The 16,247-nt window shown below is 50.5% G+C and overlaps 8 protein-coding genes across 8 annotated transcripts; 4 read left to right on the top strand and 4 right to left on the bottom strand.

The window, feature by feature from the left end:
* Positions 1 to 333: 333 nt before the first annotated feature.
* MYCFIDRAFT_56496 (uncharacterized protein) lies at positions 334 to 2,533 on the top strand. Its single transcript, XM_007928874.1, has 3 exons — positions 334 to 463; positions 659 to 2,037; positions 2,091 to 2,533. Exons 1-3 carry the CDS (start codon positions 417 to 419, stop codon positions 2,201 to 2,203), a joined length of 1,539 nt encoding a protein of 512 aa, XP_007927065.1. The 5' UTR covers positions 334 to 416; the 3' UTR covers positions 2,204 to 2,533.
* Positions 2,534 to 3,152: 619 nt separating this feature from the next.
* MYCFIDRAFT_18376 (uncharacterized protein) lies at positions 3,153 to 3,509 on the bottom strand (the record flags this gene model as incomplete). Its single annotated transcript, XM_007928725.1, has 2 exons — positions 3,153 to 3,311; positions 3,363 to 3,509. Coding segments are annotated over 2 exons (306 nt in total), but the record flags the coding sequence as incomplete, so codon positions are not given.
* A 307-nt stretch (positions 3,510 to 3,816) lies between these two features.
* Positions 3,817 to 5,426, top strand: MYCFIDRAFT_211508 (uncharacterized protein). The gene has a single exon (XM_007929275.1). The coding sequence runs from the start codon at positions 3,944 to 3,946 to the stop codon at positions 4,544 to 4,546; it is 603 nt and encodes a 200-aa protein (XP_007927466.1). The 5' UTR covers positions 3,817 to 3,943; the 3' UTR covers positions 4,547 to 5,426.
* Positions 5,427 to 7,451: 2,025 nt separating this feature from the next.
* Positions 7,452 to 8,212, top strand: MYCFIDRAFT_211507 (uncharacterized protein). The gene has a single exon (XM_007929274.1). It carries the CDS (start codon positions 7,765 to 7,767, stop codon positions 8,173 to 8,175), a length of 411 nt encoding a protein of 136 aa, XP_007927465.1. The 5' UTR covers positions 7,452 to 7,764; the 3' UTR covers positions 8,176 to 8,212.
* A 1,310-nt stretch (positions 8,213 to 9,522) lies between these two features.
* MYCFIDRAFT_120395 (uncharacterized protein) lies at positions 9,523 to 10,441 on the bottom strand (the record flags this gene model as incomplete). The annotated part of the gene is made up of 2 exons (XM_007929273.1): positions 9,523 to 9,782; positions 9,838 to 10,441. Coding segments are annotated over 2 exons (864 nt in total), but the record flags the coding sequence as incomplete, so codon positions are not given.
* A 389-nt stretch (positions 10,442 to 10,830) lies between these two features.
* On the bottom strand, positions 10,831 to 12,391 carry MYCFIDRAFT_197231 (uncharacterized protein; the record flags this gene model as incomplete). The annotated part of the gene is made up of 2 exons (XM_007929272.1): positions 10,831 to 11,704; positions 11,796 to 12,391. The coding sequence occupies 2 exons, from the start codon at positions 12,389 to 12,391 to the stop codon at positions 10,831 to 10,833; spliced, it is 1,470 nt and encodes a 489-aa protein (XP_007927463.1).
* A 45-nt stretch (positions 12,392 to 12,436) lies between these two features.
* Positions 12,437 to 12,984, top strand: MYCFIDRAFT_175540 (uncharacterized protein; the record flags this gene model as incomplete). The annotated part of the gene is made up of 7 exons (XM_007929271.1): positions 12,437 to 12,450; positions 12,482 to 12,569; positions 12,600 to 12,612; positions 12,638 to 12,643; positions 12,674 to 12,714; positions 12,740 to 12,803; positions 12,833 to 12,984. 7 exons carry the CDS (start codon positions 12,437 to 12,439, stop codon positions 12,982 to 12,984), a joined length of 378 nt encoding a protein of 125 aa, XP_007927462.1.
* Positions 12,985 to 13,485: 501 nt separating this feature from the next.
* On the bottom strand, positions 13,486 to 15,082 carry MYCFIDRAFT_154588 (uncharacterized protein; the record flags this gene model as incomplete). The annotated part of the gene is made up of 1 exon (XM_007929270.1): positions 13,486 to 15,082. A coding segment is annotated over one exon (1,596 nt), but the record flags the coding sequence as incomplete, so codon positions are not given.
* Positions 15,083 to 16,247: the final 1,165 nt, after the last annotated feature.

The following is a 16,247-nucleotide window of genomic DNA, read 5'->3' as shown; positions in this document are numbered from 1 at the left end:
CTGAATGACGACAACCCCGCCATGTGGTGCCAGCCAGGCAAGTGAGGCGATTTTTCAGAGAAGCTCTGTCAAATGCTACCGACTGTGAGCAAAGTCTTGAGAAATCACTAAGCGCTCAGTCAGCGAACATCGGTGAGAGACAAGATAGCGAGTGAAGGCGGGTATATACAGCAGAATTGGCAGCGTCGCTATCTCTTCGGCGCCTGTGAAGTGAATAACATCATTCGACTGTGTAATAAGTGACGTTGAGCCGCTCGAATAACTCCACTGCTTCCGCCCTCACAAAGCCCGAAACGCATCAGCTCAACAGAACTGCGCACCTTCCACCTTTGTCGCCGCATTCGTCAACTTCTTTCCTACACCGGCGGCAGACATCGCAACAACACGCCGCATTAATTGACACTCGAGCCGACACCATGGCGGACACACTCATCCACCCAGACCAGGACCAGAACTCTCCGAGGTAAGTGTTTATCGAGTCGGTGAAACTTTCTGTACATGTTCCAGCACAGGACGATACTATGGTTTCTGTCACTACCTGCGAGCGACGCGATGAACACACACCTAAAACTGCCGGATGCACCGCCTGCCCCCTTCGAACGTTCCGTAATTGCCAATGCACTGCGGAGATCGGGCGCTGACAGACGGATGATTGCAGCAGCAAGGAGCTCAAGGACAACACCGTCATCATCGTACTCGGCGCGTCTGGCGACCTCGCCAAGAAGAAGACCTTTCCAGCGCTGTTCGGTCTGTTCAGAAATGGCTTCCTCCCAAGAGACGTCAAGATCGTGGGCTACGCCCGAACGAAGATGGACCACACCGAGTACCTGAAGCGCGTAAAGTCTCACATCAAGACTCCCACAAAGGAAATGGAGCAGCAACTCGACCAGTTCTGCAAGTTCACAACCTATGTTAGCGGTCAATACGACAAGGACGAGAGCTTCCAGGAGCTCGAGAAGCACCTGCAAGAGCTCGAGAAGGGTCAGAAGGAGAATAACCGCATTTTCTACATGGCGCTCCCACCATCAGTGTTCATTCCTGTCTCTGAGCACCTGAAGCGCAACAACTACCCAAAGAACGGTATCTCTCGTATCATCATCGAGAAGCCATTCGGCAAAGACTTGCAGTCCTCGCGTGAGCTTGACCAGGCTCTGCGACCAAACTGGAAGGAGGAGGAGATCTTCCGTATCGATCACTACTTGGGTAAGGAGATGGTCAAGAACATCCTCATTCTGCGATTCGGAAACGAATTCTTCGGCGCAACCTGGAACCGCAACCACATCGATAACGTTCAGATCACATTCAAGGAGCCATTCGGCACTGAGGGACGTGGAGGCTATTTCGACGAGTTCGGCATTGTCCGTGATGTGATGCAGAACCATCTCCTCCAGATTCTCACGCTCCTCGCAATGGAGCGTCCGATCTCTTTCTCCGCCGAGGACATTCGCAACGAAAAGGTCCGTGTGCTGCGTGGTATGCCGGCCATCCAGCCAAAGGATGTCATCATTGGACAGTATGAGAAGTCGCTTGACGGCTCAAAGCCAGGCTACAAGGAGGACGACACAGTACCCAAGGAGTCGCGTTGCCCAACTTTCGCCTCAATGGTCGCATACATCAAGAACGAGCGGTGGGATGGCGTGCCTTTCATCCTCAAGGCAGGCAAGGCTCTCAACGAGCAGAAGACTGAAGTTCGTATTCAGTTCAAGGACGTCACCTCTGGTATCTTCAAGGATATCCCGCGTAACGAGCTGGTCATCCGAGTTCAGCCAAACGAGTCGATCTACATCAAGATGAACAGCAAGCTTCCGGGCTTGAGCATGCAGACCGTGGTCACCGAGCTTGACCTCACCTACCGAAGACGCTTCTCTGACCTTAAGATTCCAGAGGCTTACGAGAGCTTGATCCTTGACTCGCTGAAGGGCGACCACTCCAACTTCGTCCGTGACGATGAGTTGGACGCTTCATGGCGCATCTTCACCCCACTCTTGCACTACCTGGACGACAATAAGGAGATTATCCCCATGGGCTACCCATACGGTGAGTCGGGTACGCACACAATTTCATGCAACATCAGCTAATGTTTTCTGCAGGTTCCCGCGGCCCAGCCGTTCTCGACGACTTCACCTCTTCGTACGGCTACAAGTTCGCCGACGCTGCCGGCTACCAGTGGCCACAGCACCAGATCGAGCCAAACAAGCTCTAAGCTGTCCATCCAGCGACCATCATAAGCAAGAGCTTGCAGGCCAGTGTCTCTGATGTCTTACCAGGCGCTTGGGATAGATTTGAGATGAGAAATGCAAAGAGCGAGCGTTTGTCTAGAGCGATTGAGGGGAAATTGGGAAGCGAAACCCGAGAATACCTACATACGAGCACCTACACCACCGGTTTCCATGTCATGCTGCTACGACGAAATGCAAAAAGTGCGAAGCGTTTTAGGGAGGTAGAGACGGGTGACTGTACCTGAGCGCAGGCGTGACGACATTTGCATATAGAGACAGTTGCTTCCTGAGAATGAGAAATGGCTGTAATCATGAACGTGAAGTTTTCAATCCTCATCGTTCGATTTCAAAACTCGGCCTTCTGCCATGGACGCAGCGGCGATCTTTGTGATATACTTACGGCCCTTGGGTGCAGCATGACAACACGCCTGGACCATTTTCATGAAGGCACACATGATACGGTAAACAGACAGCTTGTGGCGAACTCTCTCGAGGATGTCGTCAAATAATTCTCTTTCGATTAGCACTTGCTCGACACTCGACACTCGAGTCTCGAGACATGGCGCCTATGTTGGCATCGTTTGACAAAATGGACCCAAACGGTTCAGGTTGTCTAGCCATAATCCAAAAGTTCGACAAGCTGCTTCCATTCCCTCAGCCAAAAATATCATCAATGGCATTCCCTCCCTTCCTCCGTTTCTTCTTCGACTTAGCAGTACTCGATTCCGCAGTCCGTTTCCTGCCCGCTTTCATCTTCGTAGGCATCTCATGCACTACAGCCTCCTGCATTTCAACCTCTCCCATACCCTTCGCATCCTCATCCTCCCTCCTATCAACCACACCTTCATCCTCCCTCCCCAACGGCGTCCCCTCATCCCACTCCATCTCCGCCTTCGCAAACTCCCTCAAAACCTTTCCAGTCTCCTCATCCCCCAACTCTTCCAACATCCCCGTCATCCCAACCAACTTCCCCACCTCCGCCAAACACGAATACAAGAAAACTCCCAAAACACTAAACCTTCCATCCGCCACAACCTGACTAAACGCAAACTGCCACTTCGAAACCATAACCTCGCGCCAAAATTCCAAACGCTTTTGGATTTGGAGGATGAGTTTTGGGTCTTGGATTTTTCGCTTTTGGACTGCGGAGGTGTGGGTTGATGGGACGCTGTTCAGGGTTTTGAGATCTGAGAGCAGAGATTGCAGTTGGCGACGGAAGGTGTTCATGTGTTTGTACCAGTGGGAGCGTCGGTGTTGGTTTTTGTTGCGATGGTGGAAGAGGTGGAGTAGGTCTGAGAGGTGTTGGAGACTTGAGAGATTTTCTGAGGTGATTTGGAAGTGTAGATCTGATAGGGCTATGGGGGCCATGGTGTTGGGTTTGTGGCTTTGCTGTCTGCTACGTATGGCATTTATGATTTTCGTCAGGCCTGTACTTTCTATGTCTTGGGGAAGGAATGGTTTGAGAGGGAGAAGTTGTGTTGTCCAATGAGGTGGCGGGTATTTTGGCGGGCAGGAAGCGATGTCTCGAGGGGCATGTGACAGCTCGTCGTCATTCCGATCTTCCTATCTACAACTCAACCACTCTTTCTCTGGGCGGGATCTTGCTTAGACCGCTGTTTATCTTAGATACGATGTTGTAACAATCTTCAACAGCCTTAAGGGCGTCTTCTCCTACCCTTCCTTTGTACCGCCCTTTTCAAACATACCATCGCCGCTCCAAAATAATGGATCAACGCAGGATACCGGAATACAACCTCGAGATCTCAGCAGACCGCTCTAGCGTGAAGGATGTGGTAAAAGGTGTCCTCCACACAATTTTCTTCCACCGCTTCTTCACGCCTCTATACCCAGCAACCCATGAAATCCTCGACATCACACTCCCCTACGTTAGCGAAGACGACATCGAAACCCTCGTAGAGACCAAAGCCAACTCTCTCCTCCGTGCCCTCGATGCCAGCAGCTCAAGCACCTCCCCACAATACAAGAATCCCAACGGCTCTCAACGTGCTTCAATCACTGTCCAATTCCTAGAGAAGAAACGTCGAAAAGGCTGGTTCACTACGAAACCAGATGAGGATATTCCTTGGGAGACTTGGACGATCGATGTCACGGTCTTAGGCGCAAGGAGCGAAATTGAGGCGAGCAGGAATCGTAGGGTTATGGTGAGGAGTTTGGAAAGAGCTGTGTTTAAGGTTGTCGAGGTTGTGAATCGTGAGAAAGGACATATACCGCCGATTACGACGAATGAGACGAATCCATTCCCTTATCAGATTCATGTGAATAAGAGCGGGGAGAGCGGATGGAGTGGGAAGATGGGGATATTTTGATGGAGTCGAGTGATGACATGACCTGTGAACAGTTGGCCAACATTCGCACCTTGGTGATAGATATGCGGATATGAAGATGACTCCAAAGGAGTTCTGTCGGTCCAGGTAAAGCTTTCGCTGTATCCCACAACCATTGCTAGTGTGCAAGTGCCTGGCGCAATGCCTTGCTACACCGCGACAGCAGCGCTCCTTCAAGACGAAATGGATCGTTAACCGCGGAACTCATGCAGCCACTGATGCAGGCCCTTTGGCGATATGTTCTCGCGATTCACAGCCAATCCACTCAGATGTACGCCATTGAGAAAATTCTGAAACATACCCTCCTCGCCTGAAGGCAGTCTTGTCCGAGTGAGCAGCGGACAGCGAAGAGCCATGCAGACAGCAATCTGGGCTGCCTCACAGAGATACTCGACCGCATATGAACCAGAGCAATTTGCTCAAGAGACTTCAGCTCAGATCGTAAGGATGATGGTCAGCCAATAGCCCTGGAAGGAGATCGTATTGGATTCGTTTGTCACGATCAGAAGAGCTAGATGCACTCCTTCCACAAAGCTGATGACGCAGATATGGGTACGCAGAATCCTCACGTCAAAAAACCAAAAGCTCTCGGACTTTGAAGACTCTTTCATACGAAGAACCTGGAGGCTGCTGCGGGAAGCGTAACGAAGACGGTTCAGCTGAGATTTTATAAGTATCGGATTGACACAATCGACGAATGGTCATTGATATCTGTCCATGCTAGAGTGCCCGTCTTCACCGAGTCATTTCATTTCATTTCGAGACAGGGTCACGTGTATTCTAATCGCCAAGATCTCGTACCTCCCTCCCTTTGCTCGCTTGAGAAGGTCTCCTGTCAATACCATCGACCACATTGCTTTCCATCGCCATTTGACTCTATATGACTATTCGGCCTTCTTGCTCCCGTCATTCGTCATTAAAGTGCGCCATGTGGCAGTGCAGCTACCTCCTAGTTGCACCGAGCTGTTCTGACCGAGACGCCAGCTGAAATGCTTCCAAGCTTGTTTTCATTCTACCCTGCCAGCCCTCTATGTCTCGATGGACAACGAGTATGTCTACAACTGGCTCTCTGACGAAGATGGCAAATCGATTAGACTGTTGACCATTCTTCCTGGTGCCACGGTGGATCCTGTCTATGTGAAACTCGAAGAATTTCACCTCCATGAGGACTGGGAATTTGTCGTCGACTACGTCGCACTCTCATACACCTGGGACTCGCCTGGAGCAGAGAAACGCATCCATATCGGCAAACATGGCGAAGAGGGGTTTATGCTAGTACGACCTAATGTAGACTCAGCACTGAGGAAACTCAGAGACTCTGCTGACGATGAACACCATGTTGTGTGGATCGATGCTATCTGCATCGACCAAAATGATGACGATGAAAAGATGAAGCAAGTAGCCATGATGGGCGAAATCTACTCGAAAGCCCTTGGGACTGTAATCTGGCTTGGCGATGCAGATGACCGGACTGCTTTAGGCCTGCGAGGTTGCGATGTGCTCGCGAAGGCGTATTGGAAGATGAGGTATGGTGATGAGACGGACGAAGACGCAGCCAGATCTGGGAGCGATAACTGGGAGACTGAGTCGGCAGACAGCATGGATGTAATTGGCATGAAAGCGACCAAGACTGTGAAAGCTATTCTTGGCGACCGTAAGGAATGCCGTCCCGCTAATCAAGCCAAGAGCAAGAAAAGAAAGAGGGAAGATGATGCTGAGAGAGAAAGAAGCAGGATCAAGAAGGCTGATCTTTCAGGTCTTCTCTATGCTTTCGAGGAAGAGGCTGCACTGCCGAAAGAGCGACTGCTGAGACTTGACAACGAGCATGTAAAATCTTCTTTGCGCGAGCGAATTGCATCTGACCGACAGCTCTTTCTGCTTCGGAAGGCGTGGCAAGAGCAGATACACAATCCTGCTCATCTGGCTATGGACTCTATGATTCAGCATCTCAAGATCCTGCTTGAACGGCCTCATGATGAGCTAGAGAACATGGAAGAGTTCGCAAACATGGAATTCGGCATGCCATTTGGACCAGCTCTCTGCATTGATGCGGCGAAAAATCTCGAATGCGATCGTTTGAAACATGAGGATTTGTCCATTGGACATGTTCAGTACACTTCTGTCCTCCGATGGTCTTTACTGTTTGTTCTCAGTGGTGACCTTGGCCTCAGCGATAACTACCACCGCATGGATTATTTAGATCTAGCAGCTTCTGATGCTGCCATCCGATCCCTGTGGTATCGAATAGAGAGCCGATCGTACGAAGCTGAACCTGACGTCGCTACCTGGCAGGTGGACAACATCCTAGGGGTAGGCTTTGCCGAAACTTTGGGCTCACTGGATCCACAAGGTAGCATCACAAATGTCATCGACGCAATTGCCTCCATTCTTGCACGACCTTGGTTCGATAGGATGTGGACTCAGCAAGAGCTTGTACTAGCTCGAAGTACAGATGTCATGATTGGAGAGCACAATGTGGATTGGAACACTTTGGTCGATGCTGATTTATTCTGCTACACAAACGATCTCGACTATGGACCGAGCATGGGACGATGCGTGATACTTGACTCACGAAGAACAAACCGTAAGAAGAATGAATTGTCTGAGCTTCTCGCCATTGGCTCATTGGCCGGATCCGCTAGGAACGCGAAGTCGAGCGACCCAAGAGACAAAATCTATGGCTGGCTAGGACTACTGAACGATGAGCAGCAGATGTTCAAGATTGATCCAGATTATCGGTTGAGCACTAGAGAAGTCTACGAGACCTTTACGTTCAATGCGATTAGAGAATCCAGAAACATGATCATACCTGCTCTAAGGCTACCCGGAGACTCTTCAGAGCTGCCGTCGTGGGTACCCGATTTCACTATGAGCAGGGGTCGTACGTGGAAAATCTTGGGCACCTGCAAAGACACTACTCGCACTTCAGCGCTTCAGCTGAGTCACAGACTCATGTTCACTATTCTTCGTCGAAGGCGCTCTTGCTGCGAGGCATAGTCATAGACTCCGTTAACACCACAAGTGTAACATGGACCTCTCGACATCGTCCAGGCGAGCGTAGACAGCACAAACCTTGGACGTTAGGTCTTGTGATCACTACGTGGGCCAAATTCGCAAAGGCGTTTGTCCAAAATCCACATCCCTCGACAAATGAAGCACTAGCCGATGCCTTCTGGAAGACATTAGTCCAGGGTCGCAAAATGGAGGGCGGCGCTTTCACCCCGGCTGATCGACTCGCCGCTCTGTCTACCATCGTCGACTTCTTCAAAGCTGATTTATCCTTGCCTTCTGACGTGCAATCTAGCGAGCTTGGGGGCGATTGCACGGAAGATATCAATTGGCGTGGCCGACCAGAATTGCTCTGGATGTACTTGTCCGAGGAGCTGGAGACTCTTAGACTTTTCGTGAGTGCTGATGGCCGATTGGGGCTCGGACACTATGATGTAGAGCCGGGAGACCGGATTGTGCTCTTCGCTGGCGGGAATATGCCATTCCTTGTAAGATCTGTCGGTGGCAGTAACAAGATCGTTTCAGTCTGCTACCTTCATGGTGCTATGCATGGCGAGGTCTGGCCTGGCGAGGGTGGCCTTGAAGATTTGGAAATTTGCTGAAATACAAGTTTGGCTTTGGAACAGGCAGCCACTTATCCCTCACTTGACTCGATTCACAGCTCACATGCGCAGCTAATACTGTCTCAGACTAGCTCGATGCAGATACAGCTCCACCGTCTTCAACTTCACTGTACTTCAATACAGACTTACCAAGACGCGCACTCTGCTCTTTCATACCCTCAACCGCGCATTACGCTCGCCTGCGCCATGGCACCTTCGAATCTGCCAGCAGCTCATGTCGAGCAGTGAGTTTAGACAGTTCTAGCGAGATTCTCAACATTACTGACGGGCGTAGGCTGGACTTCTCCGAGACCGTCAATGTCGTGGTCGGCGATGGCGACTCGAAGCAGCATTTCCTTCTCCACAAGAACATCATCTGCCGTCACTCCAAATTCTTTCGCGCAGCATTTTCAGGCAATTTCGTCGAAGCCGAGGAAAAGGTCGTCAAGCTGCCAGAAGTTGATCCGACCATCTTCAAGATCTGGACTCAGTGGGCATACAGCGGTCATTTTGTTCTGCTGAGCGCCGGCGAACAGGAGGTCCAAGATCGCATTTTGGTTCAGTCTATTGATCGCTGTGGAGAGCTGTATCAGGTCGCCGACGTCCTGGGAGACACTTTGTGCCGCAACACTGTCACAGATTTCCTCAGATACAGGTTTTTCATCGAGATGGGCCCTACCGTTGAAATGCACAAGATCGCCTACGAGTCAACTCCAGCAGGAAGCAAGCTTCAGAAGCTGTGTGTGGACTCAATGCTGTCGAGTCGCCCAGGTACATGGCTCGCTGAACATCGCAACGACTTACCGGCCGCTTTTTTCGCGGACCTAGCCATTGAGTGGGAGCAGTGGAGTCTTTATCCTTCGAAATTCATCGAACCACGTGCTGCACAGAAATGCAAGTATCACGACCACGATGAAGATGTCCCATCATGCGCATAGGGGCGTAAGGAAGCCGCAGCGGGCGAGAAGCAGGCCTAGATACAAGTATGTTACCTGGTGGTGAGCGGGCAAAGATTTGCCAGAGAGGATAAAGAAGGCAGACTTGAGGTTGGGGGCGCAGCTAAGGTGCGGATGAGAAATGGGACACCCGTTCGACAGACTGATGGATACTCAAAGGAATCTTGCGACATATAGTGACTGATGAAGAGACTTCGCCCGTCACGATCTTTGCTGTCCATGGCCATACGACCGCCACGATGAAACAAATGGCCAAAAAGAGGCGAACGCAGAGAATTCCGCACTAGATCTTCAAAATGAACACGTCTACCTGTTATGATCATTGCCTACCATTTCAGCACAATCGGCGTCTTCCGCATTCCTATTTGGTGAATAAGTTGACAGCCTTGAAAGCAGCCTCCTTCACTTCAGACGTGTTGATCGCGTCCAACTGCTCGACAGTCGCCTCATCCAGCGGTCCCTTCTGCAACTTCGCCAACGAGTCCTCGATCTGATAGACCTTACTAGCACCAAGGATCAAAACATCGCCATCCTGCAACGCCGAATGATGTAAAAGCCACCGCAGACCAAGTTCATCCGGTGAGATGCCTGTGTCCTTCGCGATAGCATCCAACTTATCCCAAGCATCATACATGCACGGCTGATCAAAGACTGTCATCAAACGTCAGCAGTCATGACCTCTAGACCCGGGGACGTGAAAACTTACAACCAGTATACATATCCTTAGCCTGATGCTCAACGAACCTCTGTCCCGTCCTCACCCCATTCCTCTTCAAATTCCCATTCAAAAACCCTCCCGCAAGCGGCGAATACGCCGCAAAATGCATCCCTTCCCTCCTCACCAAAGGAAAAACATCCTCTTCATAACTCCTCACCACAAGATTATACTGCCCTTGATACCACATCGGCTTCACATACCCTTCCTTCTCCGAAACCTCCAACCACTCCTCAACCATCCCGGGCTTAAAATTACTCACTCCCACAGCATTCACCCCTCCCGCTTTAAACACCTCATCAAACCCCCTCACCTGCTCCTTAATCGGCGTCTCAGAATCCGGCGCGTGCGCATACAACACATTAATCTTCTCAATCTTCAACCTCTCGAGCGAATCTTTCGAACTTTTGATGATCTTGTCAGTCGTCAACGTCCCCTTCGCCGGGAAATTTGTCAAAATTTTCGTATCGATTTGGAAATTCTTGCTTCCACCAATCCCTGCTTCGCCGAGCCTTCGTTCGGAATCTCCGTTCATGTAACTTGCGGCGGAGTCCAGACGGTTGATGCCGTATTTTTGGAGGATTGGGAGGATTTCGGAGAGGTCGAGACCGCGGATGTCGCCGAAGATTATTGTTGGAGTCATTTTTGTTTTCTTCTTTGATTGAATTTTAGATTTTGGGGTTGGGGGTTGGGGAGTGGGGAGGGGAGGGGAGGGGAGGGGAGGTGAGGTTCAGGTGTTATATGTTTTGAGTGCTTGGCGAAGGATGTGAATCGCACTGATAAGCAGCTGGGATAGGCAGGTCCGAGCTCCGAGTGGTATGTCAACTTGTACCCAATTTGTAAGCTTAACCCTATGAACAGGGAACGAAGGAAGCAGTGGGATTCATCAGTTGATATATGAGTGTCGTCGATTTTGTGCATTCTCGTCAGAGTGGAAGAGAGGGGTTGTGCACTAGACCCAAGCATTTGTTGGGTATGATCGCTCTATAAACCAAGTTCGAGCCATTCAGTAACGCTGTCAACAGCGTGGTCTCTACCGCCTCGCAGATGTTCATTCGTTGCCTGCAAAATCACTCGTTTGTACGAGACAAGTGGAGGCAGACCTTTATTGCTCACTTCCAGAATCAGATGAAAGCATTGTCCGAGTTCTTGCGGCACGCCGCTCAGTAGGTCAATTGCACACTTTTCCGGTGGAGGCATCTGCACTTTGACCATTTTACCAACATTGGTCCAGTCGCAGGGCTCAACGTTGATGTTCGGAATTTGCGCCGTAACCAGACCTGAGGCACTCGAAACCTCCTTGTACACAAACCACTTGAAGTTCAGCGACTTCTCATGCGGATCGCGGCTTAGGGAGGCATCAAGGATGATCTGGCTACCAGCTGGAACTCTCATGTACAGTGGATCAGGCCCGGTACTGCCGTCAATGCTCGCTATCGGTGCGTGATTGGCTTTCGCGCGGTCGTTCGTAAGAGTCCACTGCATGCGAGCAGCGAAGTCATTCTGATAAGCATCTCGCCAACGCCATATCGTAGCTTGACTGCTCGTATGCCATTTACCATCCTTCCCGAGGACAGTGTCGGTGGCATCAGAATAGTGCTTCCCAGCCAGCGACAAATCAATAGCATTATAGCGACCGCCCCAACTGCCGAAGTGCGGATGTTCAGGGGAGCCAAGTCCATTCTGTAACAAGTACAAGAAGGTTGGTGTGTCACCTTCTACGATGAACTTGAAGTCGGGGTAGACCTTGCCAAAGGGCCCTATCTGGATGTGCTCTTTGAGCCACTCCTTTCTAACCTTTGTCGGATCGGGACCGCCTCCATCGACTTGAGCGGAAATGCCGGTCCACGCTGCATGACTATACTCGTTCCAGCCACTACAGCCGCCAAATTCACGGCGTCAGCGGTTGTAATAGCCAATTTTATCCGACAGCAGTTCATCACACTTACTGAACCGAACAGATGTAGAAAATATCTGGCCACATCAGTCTGATCCAGTAGCCGGTGTCATCCTGGTCCGAAATGGCATAAACACGAAGCCTGCTACGTATCGCAGCAGCATCCTCAGCATCGTTGGTACGATGGATATGCTGGAGCGCTTGAGCTAAGCAATTGGTCCCGCCCCAGCATAGCACCCAAAGCGGGCGATCATCGACAGCATCTGCAAGGCGTTCCACCAAGAGCTCCGTACCTCCGCTCAGTGGCACGCCGTCTTCCAACGCAGCTTTGCCATACATTACAGGCCCTGATCGGACAAGACTCGATAAGTGGTCGGCACTGGGATACTGGTTCTTGGGATGAACATGGCAGTTCAAGCTATCCACGACTTCGCCATAAGCTTGCAGAATCTGAAGGATAGCCACGGGATCGACCTTCTTCCGCATCCAGGTTGAGGTACACGCGACTAATCCTTCGGTTTCAAGTTCGTTATTGTAAAGCAGATATCTTACCAGCGATTCAGCATCGTCCGGCTCGTTCGAGATGTCGGTGAGCACGAAGACTCTCGGCTTCGTTGTACAGAAGCGGAGACTTTCTTGCTGCACCATAATGGTCGTTCCGGTGTGGAGTCCGCCTTTTTGAATAGTGTATTGATGTCAGGCAGACCGTGGGCTGAGTTATCGAGACAAGTGTTGAAGGCCGGGCATCTGTATACTTCTGAGAGGTGGATCTTACTGGCGGCAAAAGCCAAAAATTAACTATTTGCATTTCCAGCACCGTCAATTGGTGTCGAACGGAGCTTTGTCAAGGTTGTAGGACTGGGGCAAGGGTAATCAATTCAGATGCCGATGCAGCAGGGTGTCGGCTTCACCGCTGTGACCAATTTTGAGCGCTCGTGAACATCATCAACATGATCAGCGAGGATGACAAAGTGAGTGATCAATGGCAAACTGCAGTCGTCTGTACATCTTGTCAATACATACCTGTTGCTTTGGTCAGAACAATTTATACAAAGCCTTTGTTTCCTACTCCGCAGATGTGCCGCAGAGCGATCATCTCGTCATTCAATCCATACCATGCGAAATGTCATTCAATGCTCATTCGGCTTCTGTTCATCGCTCAGTGTCATGCTATTCTGTACGGTCATCGTTTGTGCTCTGTTTCCTTCTCGCCTGCTTATCAATGGTTTTCTGGCGCTTGAGCGAATTAGATGCAGAGCCAAGCATATCGTTAATCGTCGCGCTGAGACTCCGCATACGGCCGCCAGTCGGACTTCCGGCGGCCACTCTGAGGTTTTGAGCCTCTTCGCCATCGAAATCGAGATGACCACTTGCTATGGAGTGACGTTTAAGGCTGCTGGAGATCAGAGGCTGGTAAGGGTCATCATCATGACTGATGGATGGCCGACTCGTCTTTGCGGAGCGTCGGCGACCAATGCTACCCAGTGGCGAGCGCCTCAGCTCGTCCGCTACAATAGCAGCAAGCGAGCCGCTGAGAGGGCTGGTAAGAGGACCAGGTATCATGCCAAGCACAGAGTGACGCTGCTGCAACTTTTGCCGTGTAGATACATTCGGACCGAGATGCTGCGCTTTTTGTGTAGATGTCATCTTCGATGGGCTCTCCATCGGAGGTCCAGAAGGCGTCCTCGCAGGAGTCTTTGGCTTAAGGGATCCATCGTTTGGTTTCGGAGTCTGCGGTACTACTGGCGCAGATGTCGTAGCATGGATCGGTGGCGGCTTCACAGGATTGACCTGAGACTCATCCACTCCGTTAAGTCGAGCAGTCGACTCTGCATGAATAGCGCTAGCATTTGCAGGCGCCACATCTGCCTCTTGCAAGTGCTTCGTCAGGTCAAACGGCCCTGGCGGTGTTGCAGCCTCAACCGGTGCAAAAGTGGGCATCTTGCCAACAGAGCCCACGTTCGTACCCTCAGCAGTATGTATGCGACGGACCGTCGCTCTGCCGGATGAATCAGTCACCACGGAGGCTTGTCTCTCTGGGTCATCTCGCTCTCGGATCTCGGGGAATACACCCTCTTCGTCTGCAAGACTTATTTCGTCTGCTTCTTCATTACCACCAACATCGCCATCTTGGTTCAGCTTCCGGCCGCTCGTGATACACCACACGCCAAAGAAAGTCATCGCACAACCAGCGACAAATTTGATGGCGTCTTCTGTCTGCTCTCGCTCGAAGTCGCGGTAGAGAACAGCACTGCCAAGAATGACGGAGATGGTGAAAAGCACGAACTGCGTCGGGATCACCATGGTGGAGTTGAAACGCTGCAGGGCCCTATTGACATACTTGATCTGCATGACAGCAGTACCGATCAGAACGGCCAGCAGCAGATATGTGATTGGGAACGTCACCACCCTCCAGATAGAGTATGTCAGGAGCGATGCAACGCCCTTCGTAGATAGCGCTGTATAGCCACCAAACAAAGCCACCAGTCCAAGATCGATCAGAATTGTCTTTTCTCCAAATTTGTTGCTCAAGAACACCAGAGCAACAATCAAGAATAGTGTGATGCCCAGATATGTCTCGAATTCCCAGGTCGTCACAAGTCCCCAAATGGCTTCTGGTGTCAGCTTTGGATTGCTTGAGCTCGCACTGAGGACCACGACGACTGCACCTCCGCTGGCGATCAGCACTCCCAACCCATCTCGGAGTCGGAACTTTTCTCGAAGAAGCAGAGGTGCTATCAAACAATTCGAGACAAGCGCAACAACACCGAGAGGAGCGACGATCGATGCAGGAGCAAATCCGTAAGCCAGGAAGTTTCCAATCTCGCCAACAACCATCATCGCAATGCCGACCCACCATATAGGCGACTTCAAATATGACTTCTCTTTTGGATCTTCATCATCGTCTACCGCGGCTCCTGTCGTATCACCTGAAGATCCAGATTCATGTCTCGAATGCGCTCTCGATATCAGTGGCTCGGTCTCGGTGCTTTCCTCGCTGCGCTCGAGCGTATATCCATTCGACTCTGATTTCGCGTTCTGCCTGGCGCACTCGTCCGATATTTTTGACTGTTGCGAACGATTGCTATGGTTCGGCGACACTTTCCTCCTGCGTCTCCGTTTCTCTTGCAATCTCTGTTCGCGGTCTTTGCTCAGGCGCATATGCGCGTAACGTTGTGTGTTCAGGGCAAAAGATATGAGCACATTCCCGCATATCGCTGTGACCACGCCAATCAAGCTATCCCAACCTCCATTCTTCGAGTCCCCTTTAGGACCTCTGATAGCGTTCCAATTCGTATCGATGTCGGGTATCGCGTGCGAATCGTGCGGCAGATACATGGTGTATGTTGTTTTTGTACAAGCGTGCCGGCGACGGGCTTCGCGGTCGTCCCTGCTACCGCATGCTGGCCAGAGTCCAAATACCAATACAGCCCACAGCACACCTCAGTGTCTGCTGCGGAATCTCGGCGTCAGCGTGTGAGGCGTGAAAGATGATGTGTAGAGGCAGGCGTAGCTCAGGCAGATGACGAAGCGTATCTGGGAACTGGGAAGCCGACGGCATAGGGAGGCCTATACATACCAGATTGTCAATGGAGGTTCTCACCGCCTCTACCAACCTACCTCTACGACTAACTTTCTATATTTGCCCTCGCACTATACTCGCTATTGACTCGCAAAATGCCTCTACGTATCGATCTCTCGCTATAGAGGGCTTAGATAACCTTATAGGTTAATAGCGGTACTATACAAGGCGAAATCCTATAGCACCTTATATAAGAGACTAGTTACTAGATAGCTCTTTCTACGCTTTATCGGAGGCTTAAGGAATAGGGGGTTAATTATAGCTATTACGCTTACTATAACCGAGTTAATAATGTCGAGGTACTAAAGATCCGAGTCGTATATACCTTCTCCGCTTTACGCTTAACTAATAAAGAAGCGGTTGAAGTACTAAAGATAGATAGATTTAATATTAGCTAGCGGAGATATTAACGGATACGTTAAGAGCTTAGATTAAAGAAGGTATTATCGCGAGATAGATAGATAGAAGCGGAAGAGGAGATAGTAGAGGTCTTATAGGAAGAGCTCGAGAAGTCTATAGTAGAGTCCTTCGGCCGACGGCACCTATATACCTATATTAGGTCTAAATACAATATTATTAGCAGAGATCGGCTATATCGTATAGCTTGCTTACTAAATCCTAAAGGGTTGCGAGTCCGCCGCGAGCGGGCGCGAGAGTACTATAGAGCGATTGTTATACTAGGCCCTAGCTACGCAATATTAATAGATACTTACTATAAATTCGAGCATTAGGGGATATAGATCTACGCAGCTATTAATGTCTACTCGCGTTATATTATCTAGGTCTACGTAGGGATTACTAGCCGTATAGCTGTATCCGTACTCGCTTAATATATTATAACGATTAAGAATAGTAGTATAATGCTATAGATTATCCGATTAGACCGTAGGGCGGAAACGATTCTAGCTACGGACGCTTACT

The sequence above is a fragment of the Pseudocercospora fijiensis genome, assembly GCF_000340215.1.
Source record: "Pseudocercospora fijiensis CIRAD86 unplaced genomic scaffold MYCFIscaffold_5, whole genome shotgun sequence".
Classification (NCBI taxonomy): Eukaryota; Fungi; Ascomycota; class Dothideomycetes; order Mycosphaerellales; family Mycosphaerellaceae; genus Pseudocercospora; species Pseudocercospora fijiensis.
The sequence above is the reverse complement of the archived record's forward strand: the minus strand, read 5'-3'. Positions and strand labels throughout refer to the sequence as shown.